Raw genomic sequence first — 17,493 nt, forward strand, 5'->3', positions numbered from 1 at the left:
ATATGGAGTGCCTAGCCTCATGTGAGTGGGACTGTGTGTCAAAACAAACAGAGTACTTTCAATTAGCATTTCACGAAATGGCGACTGCCGTGTGGCTTATTTTCAGCATGAGGACAAGACAAGATGGCAACTGATTTTCCAACCTTTGACCTGAAGAACAAAGGGATTTGAAAACACCTCGTGGCTCTCAGAGGGGAGTTTAAATAATGGCGGGGTGTAATCTTGTCAAGAAAATTGAACACAAAACAACACTGCAGTTTAAAATAACATTTCTATCTAGTTTACTATGAAAAAAATGGGCTTTATCTTATTGATATCATCACTTAAAGTTAGGAACCCTTACGCATAAGCTATAAACCTATCTACGTATTATTTGACTTTATAGTCCACTATTGGTCAACTGCTGCCATTTCGACACGCTAGGTGGGAGTATTATGGTAACTTATCAGCGACTATTAAATGACCGTCGTCAATTTAACGTAATGCTGTTGTAACTCCACATCTCGTATTCCACCCGCAATATCTTGGTTGAAACTAGAACAGTTATGACCACTGATAAAGCTTACACCTTAATCAAGCCTTTCCTCAAAAGGACTTTTTTAAAACAGTTCTCAACTGTTTTCGACTAGCACTGTCTTCAGTTACTCAACCCTAAGTTGATTCGCTATGCCTTGTTTGTTTTCAATTACTTGATCCTTAATCAATTCGCTATGTCCCATAGATCTTAACAATAATCGTTAAATGGACTTATATATCCTTACGTCATAGGCTAATTTAACTACTGACGTAACAAGGGACACCTACATGAAAACACAACAAGACACCTACCCAAAGTACAATGGCCTCACACATTTATATTTTAAAATACTACACACACAAATTAATAGCATGCAGGGTTAGATATAAGAAAAAAAGAAATTGGAACTCACCCTGATTGTGAAAATGCAACGCCATGTGTTATGGAATTCTTATTGTTATAAATTTGGTTGTTTTAACATTAAATACACAGCTATTTTCAGGATCCGCTGGCCTCCGTCCAACACAAACCTATTTTGTACTGCATAAACTATGAAGAATTTGATTTAACAGGTTTCCTCTTACCAAGTATTCGAGCTCGTTGTGTCGAACGGAAGCCGCGTCTCCGGAAAACAGCTGGTTGTGTAGTCTCTTCGGTCCAACGAGAATCACGTCGCGGAGCACCAATTGTTAACTGTGATGGTTATTCTCGCGTCCAGGAAAGAGAAGCTTAAAAAGGAGACTAAATGGAGTCTCTGAGATGTTTTCAAATTGGTACTTTAATTAATAAAAAGGCGTGGTACAGTCACAAACAGGATATTGTCCGACAGAAAAGCAGCTGTCTCTGGCCCTCGCTAGCAGAGAAAAGAGGCCGAACCGCCCAGGTGCTGCTCTTATATAGCTTCTGTAGGCTCCTCCCTGCGGGTCGGCCCTCCACATCTTAATGTCCGTTGTTACGTTAAACAGAGGATTCAGGCTTTGTACATTCAATATATACTTAAACACGACTCTTCTCCTCATATTGTCTTTCATCACTTTTCCTTTAACACATTCTAAACGTTGTAGTTAATATTCTAGAAAATACTTCACGGCTGGTTTGGTTTCTGGTCATTCCGGATGTTGTCACATCTTACCCACGTCTGTAAACAATAACTTTATTCAAAGAAACTATACCTTCATTTAATATTCAGCAATAATAATACTTCTATAGTTGCAGTGTTAAAATCAGTAGGTTTCGGTGTGCATCACTCCATGTCATTTCGCTACTAAATTAACCTCTATAAGAAATGGTAAACTAGCCACATGCTAACCGGAGATGACGGATTTTCAGAATAAAAGCTTAACTGGTTGTGCACAATAATTTTCTGGTTTTTCAGTATAAAACAGCATTTAAACTGAAGGTACATTTAAGGTACTTTATGCCATCAAAACATTGATTTTAATTTCTAACAGATGTTAAGAGCATTCCATGGAATATAACAAAAAGTGTATCTCGAGCCGGTTTCTCAAACTTACCTACGCCACCTTTAATGCCCACATTAGTTGTGAGAGGCATGGATGACTTGAACTTTTAAATCCAAGCAGAAACAGACAGTCCCCTTATGTTTTAAGATAAAGTGCATCAGATTTATTGCTAAATTTGAGTTAGTATGTGTATGTTATATAATTTTATATGACGTAATTGTGCATTACATTATTTCAAATATGGATTTTATCAGGCTATGACTCAATTGAAGGAACATACATTCTCATATTGACTTATTGCCCAGCATTACTCCATAAACCAAAATGTCAGACTTGAAAAAGCTCCATCAAAATCCGTGAGACGTCATAAATGTATTTTCACAGGCTGAAGTGGGGCTCCTCATGTGATCAACTCATCTTGCTGTATAGAATCAGTGGAGGACACTTACTCTTGAATAGGTATGACAAAACCATCCTTATTGTGTCAAACTGTCTGCAGTTGATAGCATAAGCAGTTGATAAGCAGTTGTGTTTTTGTGGGATTTATTTTTGATTTCTGTCCTTCTTTTTGTAACCATGGTATCAGACAGTATTATAATATGTGCTGGAAAAGTAAAAAAGTAAAGCCCTGTGTTGCTTTGCTGATAGTTCCCAGAGAATTGCACTTACCTGCGTCATGCACTCTAAAACTTCTCATTAAAAGCCTCAGAATGAAATTGGATGCTGTGTGGAAAATGGCTGTGTGAAGCGAAAATAGCAAGTTAATGTCTGACTTTGTAAGTAAAGGTAGCCCAGATTTTAGATGGGGAGGTTTTAGCTGCTGACAGTTCAAACTCTAACTATGTCAAATGTTGTGTTGGCTATACAACAAGAAGTATGTAACATCACCGTAGGTTTATCGACCGACACTGTGTCGTTTTTTTGCTCACAAAGAGAGCTTGTCTCCAATTTTAAAGTTATTTTAAAAGCTGTATTTTATGGGAATCATAAAACACAAATTCCAGAGTATGTTCACTCCTTATTAGATGAATCACTTGGTCCATTCATCTGCTGCTGTCAAATTAATATTCAGCAAAGAAAGCATCGTAATTCATCTCACCAAGGACACGGTCCAAAAGAGCCTTTCATCCACAGTGCCAATACAACATGACATTGCTTTATTTTTTTCCTGTTTTTGAAATCTCCCTCAAAGCAGTATTTTGACTGAGGGTATCTTGGGTTTGTCAGTTTCCATGTTTATCCAAGTTTTCCTGCAGCACTTTTGGCAGATATTTGCGTTAACTCAGATTACGTTTGGACTCAGACATAAAGTGTGTCAATTAGCAAAAATCTGCTTTAAAAAAAAAAGAAGATTTGACTGTTTGCAACCAAAGCTAACTACATATCATTGCATGCCAATATAAAAGTACCTTTCCTCTTTGCCTCTAATGCTGTAGAACGAACCATAGCCTACAGAGAAAGTTTTAGGTTAATCTCCCCAGGATTTAAGATATTTAAGACAGAGATATGTTGAATATTTTTGCGGTGCTAGCATGGGTCTGTGAATGGCAACCTTAGTGAAATATCTCAACATCTACTGGGTTGATTGGTACACATGTTTGTACAGACATTCATGATGTATCCTTATGTATCCCCATGGCTTTTTACTCGAGTGCTCTTCCAGATGAACAAATTGCTAATAACTTTGGTGTTCCCTTTATTGGATTTCTTGTGACATAGCCTATGGTGACAATTTCAATTCGCTAGTGCTTTGCTTTATCACCAAATACCTGAAAAACTAATGAATTTCCCATCAGCCTCAGCTGTACATGCACAGGTTTAGCTAAACATGTAGCCTCATGCTACATTCAGTCAAATTGAGCACAGGTTTAGCTTAACATGTAGCTTCATGCTAGATTCCAACACGATTTCGCCATTTTCTTCGTGTCACACAAAACAATTTTAGAAGCAATGTATTTCTATTGGTAGTATGTTTCGTGCCTGCACCAAATAATAACACATTAGAAGGAAAAAAGATGACAAAAAATACAGATTTCAGTATTCTGAGGCTCTGAGCCATTTCTTTTCCTCGCGGACGGCAAAAAAACACCGACATTATGCCATTTAAAAGAAAAGGGATAGGGTTAGGGTAAGATATTGAGTAAGAAAGTGTTTTTATGAACCACACAGCTTCTGGTATTACAACACCCGACCGGACAAAAAGACGTGGTGCAGGCACGAAACATACTACCAATAGAAATACATTGCTTTTAAAATCGTTCTGTGTGACACGAAAAAAATGCGAAAATCGTGTTGGTGAACACGAATCAATAGATTAAATTAATTTCGTGACTATAACACGAAATGCCGTGAGACTGGGTTGTAGATTCAGTGAAATGGACTCCAGGATACTCTGCAATAGAGAGTATCCTGACTGGCTGCATCACGGCCTGGTACGGCAGCTGCACCGCCCTCAATCGTAAGGCTTTACAGAGGGTGGTGAAAACTGCACAGAACATCACCAGGACGGAGCTGCCATCCATGGAGGACCTATACTCCCAGCAGCTCAGGAAGAAATCCCTCCAGATTATAAAAGACCCCCATCACCCCAGCCACAAACTGTTCAGTCTGCTGCCGTCTGGCAGGCGCTACCGCAGCATCCGGTCAAAAACCACCAGATTCAGAGACAGTTTCATCCCACTGGCTGTTAAACACCTGAACTGTTGAAACAACACATCCATAACATTCATCTGCTACTTAGTCATTATTTATCTAATATATCATTCCAATAGCTTACATATAGACTCTTATTTCACTATTTCACTTTTTTAAAACTATTTTTCTTTTTGTATTACTTTTTAATATTTACTTGCACTATATCTTTCTGTTTTTCTGTATTGTTGTGTTGCACTGTTGGAGAAGCCTGTGACCTAAGATTTTCATCGACATACTCTGTCGCTATGTTCGTATGACAAATAAAGAACCTTGAACCTTGAGGTTTAGCTTAACATGTAGCTTCATGCTAGATTCAGTCAAATTCAACACAAGTTTACCTAAATCACTCCTAACCAGGTTTCTATAAGCAACCCAACACAGGTGTGTCAGACAGTTTCCTAGCATGCACTGGGGCAATTAAATGATCATCATAATTCTATCTGTGTAGCTACACTGTCACTAGTAATATTGAGATCTGGATTGAGTTTGTATTAACATTCTATAATTATTGAGATGCTCACCCTCGACAGTGAGTTGATGACTCTATGCAACAGTGATGATTCATTTAGTTCCCCAACTGCGGGGGAATGGCAATAGACATATGATAATTTTGTTCTATGATTTATACAGTGCCAAACTCCTTGCAGGCACTGCATGCATTAACAACTAGCTGTTGTGTTTGTCAGATAATCAGTGACTGTTTCTGATGCCAATAATGAACTGAGGAAAAAGTAACAGCTTTAATTGTAATTACACAATTATAAGTTTCACACTTGGTTATAGTGTTGCCTTTAAAAGAACATACATGATAAAAGATTAGACATTTTAGAAATTAACAATAAATGATTTAAGCAGTAGAAATCTGTCTGTACACTGAACTTCATAAACGTAAACCTCAGATAAACCATGTCTACAGATACAGTTACTTTGACAGTGTATGTGTTTTCTACAGGACACAGCTACCAGGTTCTGACTAAACCACAAGTGCAGTTTACACATCTTCTAAGGACACCGCAACCATAGTTTATGATTGTGTCCTAACCCTAACCCAAATTAAACCTTTAACCACAACTAGCCTAATGACTGAGAAACAGCCCCAACATGTTCTGGATTACTCGATTATTGTCCGGCAATTTTTCATTCCTAAACAAGCATCCCTATTACTCCATAATACCTTTACTTTGGAATTATAGGGACAATCAACACTTTTGGCACTTATTTTTCTCAAAACGTTAGACAGTGTGTGTGGATTGTTCTCATTAACTGGGACAATGCCATGGAAAGAGATTAAAATGACAACAATTGGGTTCTCCCCGCGTTGTGTTGGGTGTGTAAGCAAAAATCTCTATCTTAAAACCTTAATAAGTTCCACCAAAACTGTCCGTACCACCGGAAACCTGGTTGAGTTTGGGTGAACTGACCATTTAAGCATGTTCCAAACCAAAGTAACCAATCAGAAAATGTTGAAATGTGAAAGTCCTGAGTGTGTTTAAAATGTCTGGCATATGTATGATTTCTCCAGGAAAGGAGACAGTGAAAGAAAGGCTATTTTATTGTGCTCATTTTAATTTTTTGACAAGAAAAGAAAGAAAGAAAGCCTCTGAGAGATCCTATGGCGGAGCGTTCTCTCTCTCACTCGCTCCTGAGTCATTCACTAGAAGTATGTAACACAAGCCTCCACGGGGGACGTCCTTGCATCATGCTCCATTGTCATTTCTGTCTGTTGTCAGTAGGACCTCTATTTATTTCCACTTTCTAGGCATTGTTGTTTAAAAACACAGTTTCTCTTCATCACGGTTCAAAGAATAGCATCGCTGATCAGGGTCAGGTTGGGCCGTCGCCTCGACTGTCAGCTTGTTGTCGTTGTTGTCTGCTACCCTCTGACACATGATCAAATCAGGCCATTATTGTTCATAAACAGAACAGAAAAAAACAGTACTTTAATACATCGCTACATTGATATTACTGTTACTCAAAGAATGCTCAAGTGAGGCTTAAGAATCAAGCAATTATAAAATTGCAGACATGAAAGTATAAGATAAGAAACCAGGACATTTTTTTTCGATTTTCAAAGCAATGCTTTCAAAGATTAAAGAAAATCGAATGTTTTAAGGCTGTTGTTAAGTTAAAGCCACAATCTGGGACGCGTCGTAATGCGAAAAGAAACACAGCTCATCCGTTTCCTCTTGGATGGGAGCTGGAGTGTTTGCCTCATAGGACTGTAGCTGCTGCAGTATGGGAGAGAAAAACACTAATGAATGTGCTTTTGCAGTGCTACAAACAGCTGTGGTTATTTCACTTTCCCACGATTATGGCTTTAACTGGGCTTAATGACTTGAGCATTCTGAACTCATTATAGCAGAGAAAAGAGATTTTATACAGTGTTTCCATTCACCCACACACTTTTCATTGTTTGCCAGCTCTGTTGTTTCCATTGTGTAGTTTCCAGTGTTTCAAAGTTGGAGTCAATTCTGTTTCAATCCAGAAAGCGTTGTGGATGAGATTCAGTCAGTATAAACATTTGTAATTACAAATTATTTGTCAATAATTTGAATCCTACAAGCTTGTTATATTCAAAATCCACTGAATTGAAATGTTGTTGACTCCATCCTTGGTTTTACAGTCCTCTAAAATGAGTTTCTGAATCACAGTTCTGTATAGAAAAAACATCGGTATTTTTGTTATCACATTTTTCTCCTCTTTTCAGCCTCCAGTATTTAGATCCTGCAGATATTGCAGCTATACATGTAGTCTCATATCAACACGCTAGTGATGCTTATCACATATAACTACAACACCTCTAATATCAGGAACTTTTTCCCATTGAAAACCTTTGATAAGGCAAAACCCCATTGCTATTACCTCAATAGTCGTCTGCATGGGTTATTTTGGGCTTCTTTTAGACATTTGGTCCAATTGGTGGCAGAAACTGGAAAGTTGTCCATGATAATCTGCCCTGAGTGGCCATATTTAGACGTTTGGAAAGCCAAATGTTCCCTATTTATGTCCAATTCTGAAATACAAGTGGCCACCTGAAGAAAGTTGTCTAACAGACAGATGAGGACACTGTTTGAAATACAGCTCTGACATTAGAAACAGAAAACCCAGCTGCTAAACAGTATTAATTTCTCTAAGAATACATTCATCTGTGTATGGTTGTGGTTGTGTATGCATGTGCTAGAGTTGTCACTGTAAGGGCAATGGTGGGTAAATAGCTGGGGCCGGGTCAGGGGCCGTAAGGGTCAATTTACTACCACAGTACTTTGGTCTTAGATGATTGGAGGATAGAAGGGGAGCAGTGAGCCAATGGATCGCTTTGTGCAAATTGTTATTGTTCTCGCAAACTGATGTGTGTCGATGAGACGAAGAAGAGGTCTGTCAAGAGTAGTATTCAAAATCATTTCGAATACTTCTTTGTGATTTACCAAGTTGGCACAATGGCACCACAGTGGAACCAGAGGAATCAACAAATAAAAGTAAAAAACCTGGGAGAGTGGGAGGAGGGGAAATTGATGGTTGATAAAACACAGTGGAGCTACAGTGTAACAGGAAGGAAGCTGAGAGTTTTAGGTCTTTTCCTCAAGAGTCGTTTTCTGATTTTGAACAGTGCAGATATGTTTCCCCTGTGGGAATTAAAGACATTCATTTGAAGATTAGAATTTTTTTTTGTTCGATTTCAAAATCCAAAACGTACCGTTGTAAGGGAGCAGGTAGGTAACTAACTTGGGATTCAGATTTCTGAAAAGTCTCAAAGATTTCAAAACCATGTTGTACAAACAAAACAGTCACCTCTGTTGCAAATATAGATCTTCTCTCTCTCATCTGTACAGCGCTCCCTCTTCAGGGGGGTGAGGAGCGGGGGTAGCGGGGGGTTCACCAAGAGAAAAAGACGGGCTTGTGTTTGGCTCAGCAGAGAGCACATTCCTCTTGGTAGAAAAAGGAGTCAAATGTCTCGTCCATCAAACTGTTTGTCTCTGTTGGTGCACTTCTCAGCGGAGAGGTTCAAAACAGTCAAAACACAGTCACACGACAGAGCCATGCCATATTCAAATAATATAATCATTAATGATGAGGAGCATAGGAATAATAAGAAGACCAGTAATGTAATAAGAATAATTAATAGTAATAACATATCATTCTAGGTTTTTTTAAATTCTGTATATAAAAACAGTGGCGAGGAGAAGTTGGTACACAGTAGGGCTCTACTATCCCCCTTTTGTTTGATTTGGCACATTATACTCTCTCTCTCTCTGGCGAGAGCTACCTACTCATTCTCGGCACAGTTGAATATTACTGTTGCCTGGCGACCCATCCAGAAATTGTCATTTAGATGTTTTAAAATCCCTCAAATCACAGCAACTCTTTCAAAATGTATTTTTTCGAAGCAGCATCGCAGGGCGCAATGCCAAAAACAACCTCCCTGGGTAAAAGCAAAATCAATCCACGGCGGTAATAAGAATTGGTGAGGTTAATCTGCTGTGGTCGGGTTTTAATCAATATCGGTCTCAAGGCAGATTAAAAGCGTAGCCGTGTTCAGGATGGGTTGCCCGGCAGCATTTAAGGTTTCTGCTCTTATGTTGATAATTTTTTTCTTCATTCAAAACTTAGTACAAATAGCTACATCAGTCTGAGCTATAATGTGTGTTACATTACAAAAAGTAACCCAGTCTCTCTATAAGTTATGATTTTCAATATAATATATTAGTTTGGTCCTCCTTCATGTTCCTCAGAAGCAAAGGCTTGGTTTGTGTAAAGTGTGTGTGTATATAAGTGTACGCCTAGATCCTGTAAGCTGTGTGTGTTTGTGTGTATTTACAGGTAATTTGTATCTGTATCAATATGTTATGGGTGCAGTGTTGTTATTCTCCATCCTCCAAGTGTTAGGCATCTCCATATCAGGTCTTCTGCTGGGCGGACACACCCTTCCAGTAGTCCAGAATGTCGTGAAGATCCTCATCCTTGGCGAACTGAACTTTCCGCCTCAGCGCGTGTCCTGCTGCCACGTATCCCTCGTCCTCCATGGACGCCTGCCGGTGCCTCTTGCGGTGCAGCTTGAACCTCTCCCAAAGCCCCAGGGTGGGGGTGCACAGGAGCCCTTCGTCCTCCTCGTCTTCGTCGGGGCTGGAGCAGTAGCTGAGGTTGTGGTACTGGGGCGAGAGCGGGTAGTGTGGCGAGAGTTGGGAGTAGGCCAGCTCCCGTTGCTTGGCCTGCCTGCTGAGGGTGATGGGGTCTAACATGGAGGGCTTGCGGCCCCCGGGGTGGTGGTGGAGCTCCTGCAGGATCTGAGGGTGGTGCTGCAGGTCCTGGAGGTGCTGCTGGGAGCCGGGGTAGGAGTGACGGTGTTCGTTGTACTGGCGGATCCTCTGGGCTTCAGCTCGTAAGATGGCCGCTGCTGGGTTGACCGCACGAATGGCCTCTCCTCCCCCTCTTTCCCCTCTTTCCCCTCTTTCCCCTCTTTCTCCTCTTTCCCCCCTCTCTCCCCGTTCCCCGGGCGAGGTCCTCTCGATGTAGCGGGTCTCTGACGAGTGATATCCTCCCTCTGAGCGGAACGAGCGAGGGCTCCGGGCAGAACCGGGAGAAGAGGAGGTGCTGGGCCTTTTGGAGGTCGGAGGTGCCTCCATGCTGTGGTGTCGCTGCAGAGAATGATGATAGCTTCTCCCCCTCTCCTCTCTCCCTCCTCTGCCTCCCTTATACACCGGGGAGAGGAACTCGTTTCCTCTTTCTCTCTCTCCTTGCTCAGAGAGGAGCACCAGCTGAGGCTCTGCGGTAGAAACAGCCCCTCCGCCTGCGTTTGAAGGGGATTTCATGCCCTGTTGAAAGGAGGTAGACTCAGATTTGAGAGCATCTATACAGTTGTTGATGATCTGGTTGACTTTATCAACTTCTTTAGCGATGGTTGAGATCTCTGCTACTGAGCCCTGGGGATTTTCCTGTGGTGACATCTCCCTTTCTCGCTCTCGTTCCCTCTCCCTCTCCCTCTCCATCCCGGATCCTCTCACCTCCATGTAGTTCAGTTTAGCAGGCTTGTGCACCGGTGTTTCTATCACCTCCTGCAGCTTGTACGGATCAATCTCAGCGCCCTGAGGAAGGTAGGGCATTCTGGACAGACTTTCCCCAGCTCCCAGCTTTTGGGAAACAGATCCTCCATTTCCTCCCTCTATATCCCCTTCTCCACCGTACTTTAGCTCGATCAGAGTCCTTTGGATCCTGTTCATCTTCCTCTCCTTCGCCTGCATGATCCTCTTCTTCCTCAAGCAGTGAACAATAAAACCCAGGAAGATTAACATGCCAAACAAGCAGCCCAGGATAGTCATGATGTAGTGGGTGGCTGACGACTGATTGGCTCTCCTCTCAGGCCCGGCCCGGCGTCCAGTGGAGATGGTCAGACAGGTGTGGTTGAATCGAAGGGAGTTTCGTATCGAAGCCACACAGTACCTGTAGTCGGTGTTGGGTTTTAAGTTCTTGAGCTCAATATCTTCCCTTTGACTTTTCAGATTCTGGATATCTGTGAAGAAGCTGTTGTTATAAAGAACCAGGATGTACATTTTCTTGTACGGATGAGGAATCTGAACCGTGATCACGGCGGTCGAATGTTGCACCTGCATCAGCGTCATGATGGGATTGGTGTCGGTGTAAAGAGGGCCCAAGCTGATGGGCTCCTCATCAGGAGGGGTCCCGGAAGCACAATCGTCCAATCCACAGGGAGAGGCAAAATCTGGTAAAGGGGTGGTGGAATCTGCCGCACCAATCGGGTAAAAGGACGTCACGCTACCATCATCTGTGCAGACAAGACTGAGCACGTGCAGGGCATTGCGTTGGGTCGGCATTCGGGGGTTCTGGCTCAGGAGGTTGTAGCCGAAGAATCCTTGAGGCGAGTCGCACACCATCCTCTCGCTGGTCCTGTTGGGGAAGGCTGAGAGCCAGCGCAGGAACCCCAGCAGCTCACAAGAGCAGTTGAAGGGGTTTGTGTAAAGTTCACAAGTCGTCAGCTTCGAGAGACCGGAGAACAAACTGCCATCTAGCACCTGGATCCTGTAACGAGACAGAGGGAAACCATAGATTAAAAGGTGGGTTTTACCTTTGTAAACATGCACATAGCTGATTACAGTTTTCAATCTATCTTAAAATCGTGCTCCATTGATTTAGCGTTGCACTGCTTCAACCAGTGGCGGACTGGCCATCGGGACGTTCGGCACCTAACCCGATGGGCCGGTACAATTTACTAGCGGTACCGAAGTGGGCCGGTCGAGATCCCGGGCTGATTATTAGTCCCAGTCCGCCCCTGGCTACAACACTGTCTGACTCATGGTGGATAACATACAAAGTAAATCAGTGTCTATGTACTCTTCTCCCTATTTTAAACCCTGGTTCCTACATTACCCATAATGCAACTCAATCACCAGTTGCTCAGTCAGATGCTGTGTCTCATTTGGATACTTCTGTTGGTACATTGCATGTTGTGAACTGTAAACCCTTGTGCAATACGTGCATTGGGACAATGTAATCACATGGGGCTGCTTTAACCAACAGGAAGTGGTGATTGCTGCTGTTAGCTAGCTAGCAATGATTGTTCGCGGTACCAAAATATGCTACACTGCTTAACTAACCCAATAAATGTAACGGTGGTTTATTTTCAGCACCAATATAGTGGTGTTACTTTAAAAGTGAAAGACACATTAATTTGCATAGTGATGTTTTTACTGGAGCAGACTAATTTGCTGTACGTCGCCTAACTTCTGTTATTTAGCCAAAAAGGGCGTTTGGGAGTGGAAAGCATCCAGTGTTGCATACTTTTAGACCTTTGAGTGCACAATCTAGGTACTAATGGTGCATTTTGAGACACAGCAAGACATTTTGATTTGTTTTGCTAGTACCTATTGAAGCATCACACATAGGTGAGGATCAGGCTACAAAACAGCATCACTTATCACAGTTTCAGAAGGATTTATAGTTTTTTTTACTGTTTTCAAACCTATGCTGTAGTAATCCTTAAAACATGTAAACAGACTTTGATGTGTTATATCTGCAGGCTTCCCCTTTAAAAGCACTTGTTACTCAGTCTCCTTGTACTTCAGTTTCTAGTCTTAAACATTTCCCAGTACCTTTCAACAAGCCCCAAAGAGCAGTTAAACTTCTTCCATTCTGCTGTTACTTTTACATTTAAGTCAAGGGATCAATACCAGTTACGGTGCTGATAGTAAGAACAAAACGGTTATTCCCACTGAGAAAAAGTACCTCAACCTATTATTGAAAAGATGGCTTGGTGCATAAGAGCTTACTGCGGGGAAAGTGAGACAAATGGTATCTCTGCACCTTCTGCTATGCTTTTCTTCCTATAGGTTTGGCTGTTTTTGCATATGCCTTTAGGTAGTGCTATATGAATAAAATGTGTTATTGTTATATTTAGTTTACTGATAAAACTGTCAGTGAGAAACAAGTTATCTATGCATTTCCTGCAAAACCTTTTTCCTAGTAAGTCTGCAAAACATCCGCGCAAAATTAATACATTTAGAAAGCAGCCCATGATCTTGACAGAAAGTACAATATTAAACATTGAAAAACGTAATATATTCTCCTATCTAGGAATTTTTAAACTCTCTTTTTGTCAAGTAAGATTCACACACCGAACGGCAAATCATAAACGTAGAAACGTGAACGAGTCAGATTGCGAGTAGCCCTTTTCATTTTGTTTGCGTCTACTTTGTTTCATATCTCGAATCACAAAAAAAGGAAAGGCTAGAGTTTAAAGCTAAAATGTAACTGCTAAGAAATACCTGTAAAATGGCCTTTGTTAAATTGCTTGTTTTATCCAAATAATAAAAAAAGAAACAAACCATTGCATCAGCATTTAACCAGATCTTGAAAACCACTTTCATTAAACCATAATTAAAATGTCCCTTCATTTATATCTCAGGTTCCTAATTGGCTAATCATCAACTAATTGTTTAAGTGCTTCACATCATGTTTTCTCTCTATCTCTCATTAGACACACACGCCTCAGGGTGATACCTGTTCATGGAGAGGTCGATGTTCTCGATGTTGGGGCTTTCCCAGAAGGTGTTGGGTGCAACACTCTCGATGAGGTTGGCTTGCAGGTAGAGATACTGCAGCTTCCCCAAACCTCGCAGCATCCCCTCTGTCAGGTTCCTCAACTTGTTAAAACCCATCTGGAGAACCTGGAGAGACAAAGACAAGTGGGATTATTCTAATCTCTGAAGAGCCGGCCAGCGCCAAGCATCACACACGACAAGCTGGAAACATGCAGAACAAACAGACGACGGTTCAGCACAATTCGTGTTTCACATTGTGATCTAAGCCTCTATGCTGCGTTCCATTTACTAAGATCTTTCTTGTTCACATGTTACCTCTTGGCTACGCTCCAGCAGCTGGGATACATGTGTACGCATGCCAGCTCATTACGGCTGCATTCAGATCAGTTTCTGCAAAAACACTTTTGCCTGAATGTTTCTGGAAGCTATAGTGAGCCAATGTTGTCTTTTTTGTGTGTATGTGTTTCCATCTGTTTAATTCTGCAATGCTTTAGGTCCTTTACTCAGAAAGGTAGCTGTAACGCAGTGTTAAAACACTCCCTTTGACTACAGTCCTTAATTCACAGTTCTGGATATTATCAGCAAAATAGTCCTCAATATGAAATACATTTAGATTTTTAAACTACCAGTACCAACAAGTTAGTTTTTTGATAACCTTACAAAGTAATGATTGCGAATTCGTTATTTTTTTTCATTTACCAAAAGGAAGCAAGTTCCTAAATATGGAAAATGTAATTAATTAGCCACACAATTACATTTACCAAATAAAGCGTCAAAGGGTTAAAGGGTAATTAAACAAGATTAGGAGTTTAGCAGCCATTTGACAGACTTCAAAACTGTACAGGAACATTATAGCCGGTACCAAAAATGATACCAAGCAATAATAATAAATACAGTTCAGTCTATTAAATAGATTTGTAGCCGCCATTTGCATTCATGTGTATGCATTTTAACATTCAACAGCACATTTGAATTCCTTTACATACCTTTACTTTCCTTTACATCCCATTGGTTAGATCTCTGATAGTGGATTATGTTTTGTATTGGTCAAATCTTTTATGTGTAAAACATGATCTATACTTATCATATCCCAACACTATAATTCTCAAATACATGTAAATAGATGAAAATATTCCCCTGAAATGTATTGTAGTCGAAGAGTAAAGTATACTTCAACATCGACCGGAGCACATTGCATGCACTCTCCTCGATTTGGGTACATACACTAACAAGTGTATGTGTTTGAAGGTGCATCACATGATTGCTCACCTGCAGGTTGAATTGTCCTGAGAAAGCTCCGTCTTCCACGTAGCTGATATCGTTCTTGGTGAGGTTCAGATAGGTGAGGTTTCCAAAGCGGCTGAGTGAGGAATAATGCACCGACCGAATCTTGTTCTCGTTCAGCCGCAGATCCACAATAGTGCTGTTGAGAAAAGAGTAAAAGCTGAAGATGTTTGAGGCAAAAAAACTATTTTTCTTAACTGTCTTTTAACCCAGAGCATCGTAACCAGAGTTTTTGTGGCTTCATTTGCATATAGCCACTAATGAATTGCGTCTGGATCATGAATCATAGCTGCACCTGTTGCTGTGTTCCTGTCTGTCGCCCACTTTTTTACATTATGTATTGATAAAGAAACACAAGCCCTCTTCTTAGTGCTTAGTGCCATTCACACTGTCCTGTGTTTAAACGTGCATTTGATTACAGAGAGTAGAAGAAGAGAGACGCTTATTGTTTGGGAATTCATTTGGAGGTAATGGAGACGTATTAGGACGCCTTTAATGAAAGATTCACCTCGTAAATCATGACACATGGCTCCTCTCTACAAGAGAATACATGATGCACCTATAATAATACAGACTATTAGTATTGATGATACTGGCCCTGAGATGGCAGATGCATTTAATGATAAAGTCACCTCATAAATACCTCATATTTCTGGCGGCACGAGAAGCATTTTGACGACCTCTTTGATCCTTTCTTCTTCATACATGTTGACATATCATTTTTGATATCAGATTGTCTGCATTTTAATACGTTTCTTGCACCTCTCTCCATCCAGGCCAGGGAGAGAGATCACTCTGTTGCTCTCCCCGAGGTTTCTTTCCCCAGTTAATTGAGGGGTTTTTATTGGGAGTTTTTCCTTGTACGCTCCAATGGTCTAAAGACAAAGGGCACCTGTAAAGCCCCCTGAGGCAAATGTGTAATTTGTGATATAGGGCTATAAAAATACAATTTGATCCATCTGTTTCGCCCACACCTTTGCTATTAAGAAAAGTAGTCGGTAGTAGGTTTAAATGCCTTAGAAAACCATGCACTAGCACTCACAATGGTTTGGCTTATTTGAAGGGCTTATACTTGCATGTTTCTTGCTGTTCTGAGTGTGGGTCTTCATGGTTTTTTGCACCTATTGTCAGCTTAATGAAAAGCAGTGATTTATGGATTGATTGTCCTCACCTGTTAATGTGCGAGGGGATGGCCTCGTAAGGCGGCTGGTTCATGCTGCAGATAGCGAGCCACACGAAGCCTTTCTCGCCTTCGATGAGCCAGCAGTCGGCTGTTACCATTGGCAACCGCATAATTGACAGCAGGGCGAGCCAACAGAGGAAGGAGCCGGCGGTGGACAGGACCACCGAAGAAGAGCCTCCGGTCACGTTGTGTCTCTGCCGTCCCTTTCCCGTCGTCTGGGCCATTTGGGATGTCGTCACAATATCCATTGGAGAAAGCCGAGCAGAGGTGCTTGCCATCTAACATTTACTCACGCAGGCTGGAGCCATTTGAATAGGAGTTAGGGCGTGTTTGTACAGTAATATGTCACTGAGTGGTTGGCTTTTTTTCAGATTTGCTGCTTGAAGTGTAGCCACAGCATGGTCAAATGTGTCTCGCTTGTCTTGTTGTCATAAAAGTAAGGAATTTGTAAGTAGCAGGAGTGGTTCGTATCACTTCATTGGCAGGATGTGTCTCTAGGTAAACTGTATAAATTGTTGAATTAGGGGATCGCATTTGATTTGTTGTGTATGAATTGGCAAAAGGAAGCGGTCCTGGTGCCAGATTGGCTGGTGCTCATGTTTTCCGTGGCCATCTGCATCGCTGATTGGACAAGCACCTCTTCTCTTTCTTCCTCATCGCTCGCCGCTCTGTACTTAGTGTGAGAACTCGCCCCTGGAGGGAAGAGAGGGAGAAGGAGACGAGAGGAGGAGGTTATAAGGGAATCGCTAATGAAACACAGTGGTTTTATACCAACAAACACAACCCTGTTACCAGCCTGATGAGATAGAGGAAGTTATTGCTTCTTATATAACAATCTGGCACACATACACCCACACACAAATGTATGCAAGCACACACACATCTCCGATACTCTGAAGGCCTTTTTTGACAAGTCCAATTAGCGCACATTGGTGCCGATACACAACGTGCACCTGCACATCTTAAAAATACACACAGCTTATTGATGCACACATACCCATTTCTGCCGCCCTATTAGCCTCTGGGCCTTGGTGGACCAGCGCTAAGAAGGGGCCCTACTCTGATACTGTATCTAATTAATTAATCTGCTCTAAATAAAACACTTCCTGGGAAAAAACAGCTGATGTCTGATGGAACGAGCGAGATAGCGGGAGGCGGGGAAAAGAGAGAGAGACTTCAAGAGCTTGTGAAGTGGCGAGGCTGAGGATGGAGAAGTAGGTGCGAGAGAGTGGAGAGGAAAGATGTTTGGGGGAGGGGGAGGGAGCAAAGAGCGAGATAAAAGTGAGGGACAAGGCTTTAAGG

The 17,493-nt window shown here is 41.6% G+C and overlaps 1 protein-coding gene across 1 annotated transcript in view; it reads right to left on the bottom strand.

Moving 5' to 3' along the window:
- Window positions 1–6,210: 6,210 nt before the first annotated feature.
- Window positions 6,211–17,493, bottom strand: part of LOC117533843 (protein ELFN1-like) — a 133,112-nt gene continuing 121,829 nt past the window's right edge. Inside the window, 6 exon segments of the mRNA XM_034197806.1 lie at window positions 6,211–9,927; window positions 9,929–9,975; window positions 9,978–11,706; window positions 13,684–13,850; window positions 14,994–15,147; window positions 16,180–16,884. Of these exon segments, the coding sequence (XP_034053697.1) occupies window positions 9,570–9,927; window positions 9,929–9,975; window positions 9,978–11,706; window positions 13,684–13,850; window positions 14,994–15,147; window positions 16,180–16,469 (2,745 nt within the window). The 5' untranslated portion in view covers window positions 16,470–16,884 and the 3' untranslated portion in view covers window positions 6,211–9,569.

This window comes from Gymnodraco acuticeps, unplaced genomic scaffold (assembly GCF_902827175.1).
Source record: "Gymnodraco acuticeps unplaced genomic scaffold, fGymAcu1.1, whole genome shotgun sequence".
NCBI classification, from domain to species: Eukaryota; Metazoa; Chordata; class Actinopteri; order Perciformes; family Bathydraconidae; genus Gymnodraco; species Gymnodraco acuticeps.